The sequence below is a fragment of the Borostomias antarcticus genome, assembly GCF_949987555.1.
Source record: "Borostomias antarcticus genome assembly, chromosome: 4".
In the NCBI taxonomy this organism is placed as follows: Eukaryota; Metazoa; Chordata; class Actinopteri; order Stomiiformes; family Stomiidae; genus Borostomias; species Borostomias antarcticus.
The window spans coordinates 24,277,421-24,290,945 of NC_140237.1; the positions used below are offsets into that span (position 1 = coordinate 24,277,421).

Genomic DNA, 13,525 nt, shown 5'->3' on the forward strand with positions numbered 1-13,525 from the left:
AGCCGTCTGGAGGGGGGTTGGGTTGAGGAGGGGGTTATGGCTAAGTGAAAAAATCTCACTCCAAACCTTTGGTCAAACTTGGCAGCCCTGCGTACAATCTAGATACAAAGCAATCGCAAAACAAGAAACAGAAAACACCACAGGAAAACTGTATGCAAAGATCAATTGGCTGTTAAACTGCAACTGTGGGCTTACAGATTCTGCAGGTCAATAGGATAAATGGTCTTTTTTGACAAACATTGCTCACATGCTGCCATGCAGACAAAATACACATTAACATGCTAAAAATGAAAGATTTTAAAATGAAAACTCTACAGCCACATGCAATCTTAAAAGAGTTTGGTTTCTTCCTGAGAGGTTCATTTATACAGACCAGTCTGCTGCCAATTTAAAAAAGCACCGACAGCAAAGAAGCCAAATTCCAAACCAGAGGGAACGGTTGTGGCAAGCTAGTCAACGTAGCCTCATGTAGCCTACATTCATTTCAGTTCCAAGAGGTATCCCTGTAGCATCCAGCATGAGAGCTAGCCTATACATCTGTCCTGGCATTCTGTTCCATGGGAAGGTAGCCTAGATAGGCTATTTGTCCATGTCTTTTTTTCATGTCCAAGCCTTTTCCTTATTAAATTTTCTCTGGGGGCACAACTTCCATGAGCAGCTGCAGGTGCATGGTGATAGGCCCTGCCGGGGTCACAGATTAAAGGTTAAAGGTTAAATTAGACCAATCACATGACCTCTACAGCCGCCATATGTTAGGGATCAGTCTGGATCTCTGAGTTAATGAATTTCGGAAAGACTGGAACAATCCTAGCACAAACCAGGGTATGACTGAGATTTAAAATGTGGCAGCCTCTAAAAAGATCAAGTCTGTTATGAAAGAGCCCAGTTATTAGCCATAGTTACTGACCAGATATTATCCATGTGTCAAGAATTCACACTTACTCATGAGTGTGCGTGTCCAGCTGAACTTGCGGTGGACGAAGGGGAAGTAAAGGATCAGGCCACTGAGGATGAATACGGTGCAGTAGAGATATTCCAGCTCTGGCTGATCAATAATGGGGGCCAAGACCAAGTAGCAGGACACCATCACTACCAAGATGGCGATGACTATCGGAATCTGGGCGAACACCGGGATGTTAGTCATTTTCAACCTGTTACTGCATGTAATACTTCGAATTAAAGTCATTGTTTGTGAACGGTGAACTATACATAATTGTAATATACTTTACTGTAAATATTTGGTGATACACTTAAATATTTGGGGCAGTGAATTACTCACAAAACTTGACAAAGATTGAGGCTTAAATTTGACTATAAGAATACAACATTTCTGCCATAAGGAATGATCTGCTCTGGAAAAGCTTTTTTCCCCCTCCAGCTGTAGTCTCACCTTAACTGGTCTGTTCAGCTCCTTCCTGGTGAAGCGCATGACGATGAGCGCCAGGGCCGTGAGGCCGTAGAACCCCCATTGCGCAAAACTGAAGTAGTTGATCAGGCTGTTGATGTCTGCTGGGATGGTGTATAAGATAGCTATAACACCCTGTGGTCACAAGAATAGAAGCAGACTCAGGAACTTGATTGTCACGTTGTCCTGGAACATCACTGAGAGGTTAATGTAGACAGAGTGGACTGTCAGGTAGAGAGCAGGTTTAAACTGAAGAGCTCATTAAACATGGATGACTCACATTGAATATCAGGGCAGGGGCGGGGGAGTAGCGTTTTACACTGATGTAGGATAAGATCTTCACCATGTGACCTTCCCTCCCAGCCACATAAGTCAGCCTGGGAAGGGCCGCATACATATTTACATACACATTTACATACATATTTACATACATATTTACAGTAGTCGTTTCTTCATACAAGGTATTTGAGAGCGCCGTAGCCCAAAGGCGCGCCATTCCGGAAGCCGTGCCAGGCTACTGTCGCGATCAAGTTATTCCCGCGAAAACAAATGTCGCGCATGGACAGGAGCGCGGTCGGTTCAATGCGATTGTTTGGCACGTTGGATACCTTTAATCGGTTGTATTGTTGTTTTTGTTTTGCTTTTTTACAAAATGGCTGCTTGTACTTCAACTTAAACTCACCTGCCGGCAGTGAAGCAGCTTCCGTTGGCGGCTCCGAATGTGGAAAAGACCACAAACAATGGGATGATCCAGGAGACCGGGTACAGCACTCTGTCACCAAACGTCTACAGGGGACACGAGAGAAGAGGAGAAAGGGAGTAGAAAGGATGAATATGTCTTCTCACTGAGGTAGAATCTCTGTATGTCTATCCAAAACCACTATTTTGACTATAGCTCTTTGAAGGTTTTTGCTGGTCTTGTTCACTATCACGCTTTACACTATGGTCTTTCTAGGTTTGTTTATGTTCTTGTTCGATTGTTAGGCTGTAGAGGCGCATGTAAAGAATAGAATCTTCCACAGAAGGTTCACCCTTTTGTTGTGCATCACTACCTGTTACTCTAGCATGGATTTACTTGACACCTCTTCATCATCATGCGATTGCTAAGGGAGATACACCGGAGATGAGCTGCACTAAAGGCGCCTGCCTGTATCTCAAGAACAACGTTCTCCTTTACCACGGCGACTGCCGGAGACTGGAGCAGTTCGGTGGGACTCATGGCGGTTAAGTAGGCGATGTTGACCAGGACATAGCACACAGACACCAGTGGAATCCCGATGATGATGGCCAGGGGAAGGTTCCTGTTGAAGACAGTCATCACATTGGTCTGATTTTGTGGTGGCCTGTACTTTGAAGTATGAATCATCAAATATTTTGATGTCCTCAATTCTTGAGTTTATACATGTGTATTAAATGAAATGAATGGCTTTGTAAATATTCCATGCACATGCATGATGGGCAATCAATAACTATTCAAATCATAATTTGAATGTAGTCATAACTACAACTTGATTTCAAGTCATGACTTCAGCTTGGGTCAAATGCAGAATCAGTGTTTACTCACCTAAATGGGTCTTTCAGCTCCTCTGTTATGAAGTTCAGTTGGTTCCTGAGAAACAGAAAGAGTTCAAGGTGTCACTGTGTTATGTCAATCTTGGAAGACCAAACAAATGGCCAGAAGTCATAAAACACTGCGGTTATATTGACCTAGCAATAAGAACAGAAAGACGATTGTCTTACCACCCATCATAAGCCCAAAGTCCATTGTAAAATGCGAGCCCAATGTCCCCAAAAGAGGTTGATGCCCCTTCAAAGGCATTGGACAGGTTGGCTGTGTTTCCTGAACACAAACAAGACATGGTTAGAACTCCATGAACAACGGAAAAACTTCAGGGTAAAAAGGCTGCATAAATACAGCATATTTTAATGGCTATTACGGCTCTCTGAAATACTCAATTCTGATTGGACGATTGCTCGTTCTACCAGTGAATTATTGCTCGATAATTCCCTGGCAACAAGCAATTCACCACTGCTAAGCAACACACTGTATGTCTACGGGCGGCAGTTGAAAGTTGTCTGAAAGTTTGAACATCCTAAACAATAACGGTTTGGCTGTTGTAGCCTGTGTTCAATCTCTGAAAACGGCCGTTGCCCAGGCACACGGAACCATTTCGCTGGTGAAATAAAGGGTGTGGTTTTATTAGTATTAATGTCGTTGGTAAGCCGTGTAATAAGCGGGATAGCGTATGGCCAACCGGTGATTATAGAAAAAGAAGAGCCCTTCAGTGTGTTACACTAAAAGGCTTCCCCTCAGGGGTCTGAAAGCACTGTTGGGCTCATTTTTTCAATAATGACAGGCTGGCCGTTATCCCTTACTTAGCAATATACCTGTCACCTAAAACAAAGGCTGTTTTTCTGATGCCATTTCTGATTTAATCTGGCATTCATACCAATATCGCGGCCAAGTGGAATCTGAATGATGAGAGTGCCCACCTTGTGCCAACAGTACAATGCCAGACACCACAATGATGAGGATGATGAGGAGTTTGGCTGCCGTGAAGACGTTTTGTACGTAACTGGCCAGCTTGACACTTAGGCAGTTGACCAGCACTATCAACACTGTGGAATGTAGATAGGGAAAAAAGCAGACCACTAGACCACGAGACACAGAGAGTTGTGTAGAAAAACTGTTCTTTGTTATGTTGAAAAAAGTGCCTTTTCTCTAATTTGTGTGTACAGAAATATTTTTCCTATCTACTATATCAATGGTTAATCTATGGTTTTTAACAAATTACTACAAGTGTTAAAACTCACGGATGCAGGCTATAGCCAGACACTTTGTAACAACAATGGGAGGCTTGCATCCTGGGTAGAAGGGAGTGGACGCGTACTCTGCAAAGCTGAGGGCAATGATGGCGAACGAGGAGGGCTTTAGGACCATGATGGTGGTCCAGGAGTAGAGGTAGGCCACGATCGACCCGAAGGCCTCCATCAGGTATGGGTACTCTGCTCCGGATTTCGTGATCATGGTGCCAAGCTCAGCATAGCACAGGGCCCCTATGAACACACATGTATTAGCACACGAAACACACACAAAGACAGATTTAACTGGCGAGTTCATGTTCATTTAGTCGCTCTATTTTAGGTCTCATGGGATTTAACACACTGACACAGTCTTTCTCACACAGAGCAGTTCCCGGCTCCTGAATGACTCTATCTAACATATAGTACCACTATACCCAGAGAAGCAGGATACTTAGTGTACATAACACAACCACTTACTACGCAATATCATACCCCCCCCCCCACGTTCCACTGTGTACACCGTACATTACATGTGACAAATAAAATGAATCTTGAATCTTGACCTCCTGAAGAAGGTCACTGACCGAAACATGTACATTACGTTTGTGTGCAAGAGACTCCTTATCTGCAGTGGTGCAATTATATCATTGTTGTGTTTATTGAGTTTTTTCCACTGTAGTCGTCAATGTGTGTGTGTGTGTGTTGTCAGTGTGTGTGTGTCTTGTGTGTGTGTGTCCTCACCCAGAGTGGCCAGCACTCCGCAGGCAGCCCACACACACAGGGAGGGTCCGACCGCCCCGGTGCTGTCCAGGACCGCCTTGGGAGAGATGAAGATCCCAGAGCCAATCATGGTCCCCACAATCAGACAGATGCCGCTGAACAGACCCACCTGCGGAGAGACAGGACAGGAAGTGGCGATGACAGCTTCCGCTCCACTTAACTCCACTTAAGTCCACTTAAGAAGTGCAGCTTCCGCTCCACTTAACTCATGTCCCTGTTTGTACTTGCTTGGTCAACTTGGTCTTTTTTTACTTAGTTCAACATCACTGGGGCTTGACAAACTCTCTCATTGAATGATTTGTATTTTATAATATAGCAATGATTCTATAATGAAAAGCTGTCAGACAGCTAAGAGTAGGCCTACTTTCTAAATGGCTTGTCAAGCTAGTTACAGTAGAATCGATGTGCATGAACAAACCATTTAATCAAATAGGTTAACTGAACTCTTCTGGGTAAAAGGCCAAGTTTTTAGAAGAAAAACCCTGAAATACCCAGTGAAAGAGCGTCATTGAGTGTAGAGCAGTGTTGGACTAACAGGAGGTGACAGTAGCAGGTACAGGCTGATACCGTGGGGCAGCCTCTCTGCCTGGAGGGCAGTAATGAGAGAGAGAGCTACTGTTGGTCTCATGGTGTGAACCTAAGACTCTACCGAGTCTCTCTCTCAGGAACAGAGACACTGAGCAACTCACACACACTCATACAGACATGTGCGCATGGATGCACGCACGCACACAGGCACACACAAGATACACACATAGGCGCACATACAGTACTGTACACACACACACACACACAGAAACACACACACACAGACATGTACACACGCTCATGCAGATGCATGCAAACGCAAACACACACACACACACACACACACACACACACACACACATACACACGCACACACACACTGTACTCACATCCTTTTGTAGCACCGTGGGCTTCACATCTCCTTCTTCAGTCTGGGAGAAGGAGTCCGTACTGGGGGTAGCGCTGACATTCACAATGTCCTTCCTCCTCCTCACACTGCCGTCGTCCATGCCCCCCTGGTGTCACACACACACACACACACACACACACACACACACACACACACACACACACACACAAATGTGGCGGTACCCTGATGCATACACAACATGTGAGCTGGCATCCAGGCGCTGCAGGTGCTAAATGTTCAAACTGGGATAAACAGTCCCTGCTGCTTCGCTTTGATCCTAAAAAAAGTTTTTGGGCCCTCTCCGCGCCAGCTGTCACATCGACGTCCCTCTGGAATGACTCTTTTATATCCTGCACAAGAGGTGTCTGTTTCTTAGCAACCGCCATCAAAACGCAAGCCTGGCGTGGAAATGGGAGTGTTTGGAGGGATGGGGCTGATTCCAGGACATTATAAATTTTGATGATCCACTGAGTGAGTGCACGAAGTCCAAGTCAGAGTAATGGGTTCAGATACCTCAATATCAAAACAACCTCTGGTCTCCCTGACCTCATAGGGTACAGGTGTAAGTCTCACAGGGTTGGACAGCCGGGAACAATGGTAGCTGACTCCCCCATCTTGCCCTCTTGTAAGAGGTTAGATTTACACCATTCTACTCACACTGCCCAATTCTCACTGGTCTACACAAGCACATAGGGGGCTTGTGCTAGAATAGAGGCTGATTTGGGGCTCAGAATGGTCTAGGATTGTGATGACTTTCGTTGTCTTTTATTATTGTCCTTATTTCAGCTCTGCGTTGTGTTTTGATTTCAATAAAAGACGGCCCCCAATCTCACTCAGTACCACAAAGTCCAGTGTCTCCTTTTCAGGTGTATTCCAAATGAATCTCTCTAACACGGGATTTGAGCCTCAAGCAAAAGCGGTTTATTACAGAAGGTTTGACATACAAAAGACGATGGCATGGCCTAATGTACAGTTGACCTCTCTGTATGCTGTCTGGACCCAAATCAAAGTATTGGTCTCGTTGCAATGTTCTTATGTGGTTTGAGTGTCCCCCCTCTCTCGTCTCTTCTCCGATAAGACTGTCTCTCTGGTCTCTTCTGTGGCCTTGTTTTGGTCCAGTTAACCTATGCCGCCTCGGCGCCCAGGCATTTATCTCTAACCACAAGAATGGTGTTTGGCCCAGAGTGTACCAGCCATGGAATGTCTTTATCTCATAAGTCTATGGAAGAGGGACACCGTTTCTTACCGAAAACTCAAGCCGACAGCCATACTCAGAGGTCAATCATCATAATTAGAAAATAGCTAACAGGATCATATTAAAAGGATTTTCTCTGAAAATCAACCATATTCAACAAGTGTCTAGCATTTCATACAAAGACTGAAACTACATTACCCCCAAACCAAGAGAGAAGCTCACTGTCAACCCTGACCCAGGTTAGATATCACATATATGAGACACCACAGACTAGCTGACTAAGGTTGTCTATTGTCAGACTGGCGCCAGGCGATCATGTTGAAACAAAAGCCCCCAAATCCTGCGGAAAAACTGAAGCAATATCCTAAAATCCCTTTGAAGATGGCACAGTACCCATCATGATACTTTTTAAGGGAGTGTTTATCTATAGGACTTTAGAGGGGCTGAGTACTCCATGCAATATGGGCCCTTCAACTCTTTTGGGGCAGAGTCCTGCCCACAGAGTTGAGGTCCCTCAAGTCAAAACCGAGCTGGGTAAAGCTGCATTGAGTTTTCTCAAAATATCTTCAAATTGGATTCCGTCTCATTGGGCAAATTTAAAAAGGCGATAAATCAAATGGGTGGAGGGGCCTTTACGTGTGTGTGCCCAGGGGCCCGTCGTTTCATAATCTATGGCGCCAGACCACAGAATAAATACACAAGTGGGTGTAAATGAGGCACCATCTTCCTATCAAGTACAAGAGCGTCCTGCTTCTTTTTATGATGTCACTTAAGTCTGGCGCTGATGCACCCACTCACACACAAACATCAGGAATCTGTGGCCATTAGGATGGAGGACATTCGAGATACAGTACCTTCTCATAGGAGAAATAGGCTCAAGTGATTATATATTACTGTATTTCTGTATTTGTAATGTTATAGCAATATATCTGAACTTGGACTAATTCAGCTATGTTAAATAAATCCCAAAAGATACTCACGTTTTATTTTATGTTTTTGTTTTATACAGTGTCTTCACTGGTGGGATACAGTCTCAGTGAAGCAGCCTCGGCTGATGTCTTTGTGGAACCTGAAACACAAATGGAAAAATCTCAATGTGTTGAGAATGAGCTCGTTTAAATACTGTACACAAGTGCACATTCACACATGCACACTTACGCAATAAAGCCACACACACACACACACACACACACACACACACACACACACACACACACACACACACATAAACTCAACACACTCAACATACAGTAGATGCTATTCAATTAAGTACCTGAACTCTACGATGCTGTACAGCCTTCAGCAGAAACAGAGCTGTCCTCAGTGTGAACTACGCTGCCAGATACAGACGGACATCTATGGACTCTGGCAGGTGAAACAGCCTTCACACAAATAAACCACACCTTCCTGGATCTGTTATAATGTCATAAAGACACATGAGCCCACACACTTTACTGGCAAAGCTCTCTCTGCCATCCCTCCCCATAAATTACAGGACAGAGCAGTGACTTAAGAAAAATCTGAACATACCTTCAACAAAATCATTGTGATTTTTGTAATCACTATTTGAATTATTCTGCTTTAAAACATGGAGGTGAGACTCACCTGAACCAGTGCTGCAAGATCCTCTAATGCAAGTTTGTCAGATATCAACCAGCCCTGACTAATGGTGACTAGGGACACTGTTAGGAAAGAGAGGACCCTAAAGACTCAACTCTAGCTCCCATTGGAAGACGGAGAGGCGGCCAGCCTTGTCCAAGAGAGCGCACCTAGCCCTCACAATACTCCTTTGATAGAGACATCCGACACCCCTGCAGGCAGAGAGTAAGAGGGGGGGGGGGGGCGGGGGGGGGGGGGTGGAACAGCTAGAACCCTGGCCGGCAGCAACACTGTCCTCAGATTGTTGCTCAGTGCCTTAGCTAGTGGTAATCTCACACGAGCACATAGTGGGTGGTTCAGTTTAGTATTAAATGTGTCATAACAGATGCAACTTTACTCCAGCTTGATGATCAACCAGGGGGATTGTAACAAGGCTACAGGTCCAGAATGTAGCAGGGTGGAGTGAATAGCGAGGGCAGAGGTCTATAAAGAGGGATGGCTAGGCTGTCCACCCCACACAGCCACTAAAGATATCTGAAATGTCTCAGCTTCGGATGAGTAAAGTCATCTTTCACTGCAATATAAACAAAAGATGTTCATATACCGTAAAGTAGGCCTGCACAAGTTGAGCAAGCGCACAGTAGACATGTTGTCCCCCACCAATGATGCAGTGGAAGCAAGTGAAAACATTTAGGAGTTGTTTGCAGGTTTATTCTAATTCTACACAGATGTCGAATTAGAACAAGTGCATCTCCTTTCAGACAGGTGACGTATAGCATAATCTAGAAGTCTAAAGTCAAAGTGGACTATAATATTTGACATCTGTCCCCTCTAATTATGTGTATCCTAATGTCACTGACCCAAAACCATTTATAAAGTTAAATCAATAATGACGACTGCCCACGGTACACTGTTGTTTATGAGCAGCTTGACACTGCTGGCATTAGCCAATTGGCTATTAGTGTCGTGGCGACTTCCCATTCACATCCCTTTACAGCTATACAGCTTATAAGCACACCTGCATTAAAGTTAAGTAATAAAGCTTCTGTAAATGTAACCAGAAAACCACACATAATTACAGCTGCTGCGCAGCACACGATCAGGACCAGGCGTTTTGAAGAGGAATTATTTAAAAAATTTAAAATCATGTGTCTGCAATCCAAACAGTACAATGCCTGAGTAGGCATTAGCATGTTTATTCTGCATTACCTGGGGCTTGAACTCACAACCAGACACCAAGAGAAGGTCATGTTCTTGTTGAGCCAAGTGAAAAACTGGCAGTTTGACCTAAAAAAAGTATAAATGTCACAGCTAGATATTTACACTAGGAATCCTGCATGAACATATTAGTAGGCCTACATACTGTGATGGGAATGAGTTGTGGGACTGAGCATGGATTCACTGATTGGTTTGATTGAACACAGGTGGGACTGATTGAGATGTAAGCAGACAAAAGACTGGTCAGATGAAGAGATGCAAACAAGATGAAGAAACAGTAAAAGCTACAAATTAAAAATATTGTTAAAAATCATGTCCCAGCACAATGGCTGAGTATGCATTAGCATTTTTATTCTGCATCCACCTGGGCTTGAACTCTTGTTGAGCTACTGTGAGGGAAATGTGTTAATGAAATTATGTTTTATACTTAATAATACTATATTCTCTAAACGTATTAACAGTGTTCTAACTTCTAACTTCATACTAAGGGACGTTCTGTGTAAGTTTTCCAGTTGCCCCCTGTTCCTGGCCTGTGAGAGAGTATTGTGTTAGGCAGGTCCCTGTCTCCAAGGTCACTGCTGGGTGCAGGGCAGATAACATTCATTGGGTATTGGGGAGTGTTACCTACAGTATGTTGTGTTCTGTTCTGTTATTTTGTTTTGTAACGGAGTGAGAGACACAGAGGCACCAACTTCACCACGTTTGATTTTAATGAGATGAGTTTCATTTCTTAAAGCGGGGATGACCATATATGGTACCATTTTCCTCTTGTTGCTTTTGTGGATGGGCATTTCTCATCTGAAGGAAAAACACCTACATGCTTGATTTTCAAACGTCATGTGAAATACTGTGTACAGTAGAAGACTATCACTGACTACAAATTCCTTGCACTTCTCCTCAGATACAACCTGGTGTCTGTTCTGAATTGTCCTCTGGCCAGAGTACTGTTTTTAAAGTTATCTTCTTACTCCGAAGTTCACCGGTCTGTTTTTGAACACCAGAGACAATGCACAGCTACAGCAAATAATGAACAGACAAAGAAAAAGAGGGGAGCTACAGTACATGTAGGCTATATAAACACAGACTAACAAGACAGGTGGAAACCAATCAAACAATCAGAGGCACAGGAGTCCTCTCAATCAGAGTCAATTTAGCCAGTTGTAGTCCTAGGGTCCGCTATTGGGGTGGGGTTGCCAACAGCAACGTCTCTGATAGAGGGTTTTCACGGCCCGTCATCAGTCGGCCATGTTGGAGGTTGAAGCTACTGAATGTAGCTAGCTAGCTAGCTAGCTAGATCAATAGACAGGTAGATAGACCTATCTATCTACCTATCTATCTAGTCGTTAGCCTAAACCTGAGCTTACACCTGCTAAACCTAAGCTTAAACCTCCAACATGGCCGGCCGTGAAAACTCTCTATTGGTGGAGACATTGCTGTTGCACTATAAGATTGTGGGTAGTGTATTTATTCCTGTATGAACAGCAGTAGTTTGAGGGGACAAAATTAGGAAAGACTTCAAAATACTGTCAAAAATTCAGTTTTTGATTTAAAAAAAAAAAGGAAAATTTCACACATCTACCATGTCATGAAAATGTCATTTTTTCATGAACATTAGAGATGTATTGAGCGAGTATTTGCAGTAGCTGCATACACAGTACTGTTTACAGTAAAACATTTTGATACGCTGTGGGCAATTGGGGTGTCAATTGACCAAAAAATGTGGGAGGAGTAGGGTTTGATAGGTTTACAGTTTTGTGAGAAAAACAGAGTGATGGACATCATAATTCCTGCCAGCTCAAAGCATATGGAAGTTTCTGCTCACTTGGCTGTACATTTTGCTGGTGGTTGCAAAGTGATAGCATGTACAGCTGATTTGTTATGATTTTTTAAGGTTTTAAACTTTAGACGGTTGCTATAGCACCATCATCAAGACTATTGGCCCCCAATGCCAGTTGAGGACTTCTGGCATAGGACTGGACCTAAGTTTGGTGATTTTTAATGCATGGGAAGTCAGACTTCCTATGAAGAAGAAAAAGAAAATTCAGATTCATAATATTGGGAAATATAAGAGAGACCGTCAGCTGAGGCTGCTCGGCCCCTAATTCTCCTCAGTTGCCCCGAAAAGAGGCCGTGTGCACCAGTCAGTACTTGGCTTGCATCCTGGCAATGCAAAGCAGATGCAGTGTTATGCTGTTCCTTCATCGGTGAAATGTCAGACCGTTTGCACCTAAAGCAAAAGATTCAGTGTGATACGATGCATAACTTCTGACCATTCTTTTTCCCGTTCTGTCTCGAGTTGTCTGCGAACACTCAGACAATGGGGGTGGAAAAGGCAGACTCTTTACTAGGTGTGAGATCAGACTCTTGACTAGGAGTGAGATCAGACTCTTTACTAGGTGTGAGATCAGACTCTTGACTAGGTGTGAGATCAGACTCTTGACTAGGTGCGAGATCAGACTCTTTACTAGGAGTGAGATCAGACTCTTTACTATGTGTGAGATCAGACTCTTTACTAGGAGTGAGATCAGACTCTTTACTAGGTGTGAGAGCAGAATCTTTACTAGGAGTGAGATCAGACTCTTTACTAGGTGTGAGAGCAGAATCTTTACTAGGAGTGAGATCAGACTCTTTACTAGGTGTGAGATCAGACTCTTTACTAGGTGTGAGATCAGACTCTTTACTAGGAGTGAGATCAGACTCTTTACTAGGTGTGAGATCAGACTCTTTACTAGGAGTGAGATCAGACTCTTTACTAGGTGTGAGATCAGACTCTTTACTAGGTGTGAGATCAGACTCTTGACTAGGTGTGAGATCAGACTCTTTACTAGAAGTGAGATCAGACTCTTTACTAGGTGTGAGATCAGACTCTTTACTAGGTGTGAGATCAGACTCTTTACTAGGTGTGAGATCAGACTCTTTACTAGGTGTGAGATCAGACTCTTTACTAGGTGTGAGAGCAGAATCTTTACTAGGAGTGAGATCAGACTCTTTACTAGGTGTGAGATCAGACTCTTTACTAGGAGTGAGATCAGACTCTTTACTAGGTGTGAGATCAGACTCTTTACTAGGTGTGAGATCAGACTCTTTACTAGGTGTGAGATCAGACTCTTTACTAGGTGTGAGATCAGACTCTTTACTAGGTGTGAGATCAGACTCTTTACTAGGTGTGAGATCAGACTCTTTACTAGGTGTGAGAGCAGAATCTTTACTAGGAGTGAGATCAGAATCTTTACTAGGAGTGAGATCAGACTCTTTACTAGGTGTGAGATCAGACTCTTTACTAGGTGTGAGAGCAGACTCTTTACTAGGTGTGAGATCAGGGCTGAGTTTCCCAGAGGCATCGTAGCGCTACGTGCATCGTAAGCTACGGCATTCATCGTAGCGCTACGATGAACGTAGCGCTACGATGCCTCTGGAAAACTCAGCCCAGACTCTTTACTAGGAATGAGATCAGACTCTTTACAAGGTGTGAGTTCAGACTCTTTACTAGGTGTGAGATCAGAAAGCGTGGGGACTCCTTCCACTACATGCTAGGGCTGCAAAATTAATTGTGAATTAATCGTAATTGCTACAATGACCTCTGCAA

General features: G+C 43.8%; 1 protein-coding gene across 1 annotated transcript; it reads right to left on the reverse strand.

The window, feature by feature from the left end:
* Nucleotides 1-622: 622 nt before the first annotated feature.
* On the reverse strand, nucleotides 623-6,027 carry slc7a9 (solute carrier family 7 member 9; the record flags this gene model as incomplete). Its single annotated transcript, XM_084437395.1, has 12 exons — nucleotides 623-681; nucleotides 943-1,117; nucleotides 1,391-1,540; nucleotides 1,686-1,782; nucleotides 2,088-2,191; nucleotides 2,583-2,706; nucleotides 2,970-3,014; nucleotides 3,146-3,245; nucleotides 3,899-4,024; nucleotides 4,220-4,462; nucleotides 4,952-5,099; nucleotides 5,908-6,027. 12 exons carry the CDS (start codon nucleotides 6,025-6,027, stop codon nucleotides 623-625), a joined length of 1,491 nt encoding a protein of 496 aa, XP_084293521.1.
* Nucleotides 6,028-13,525: the final 7,498 nt, after the last annotated feature.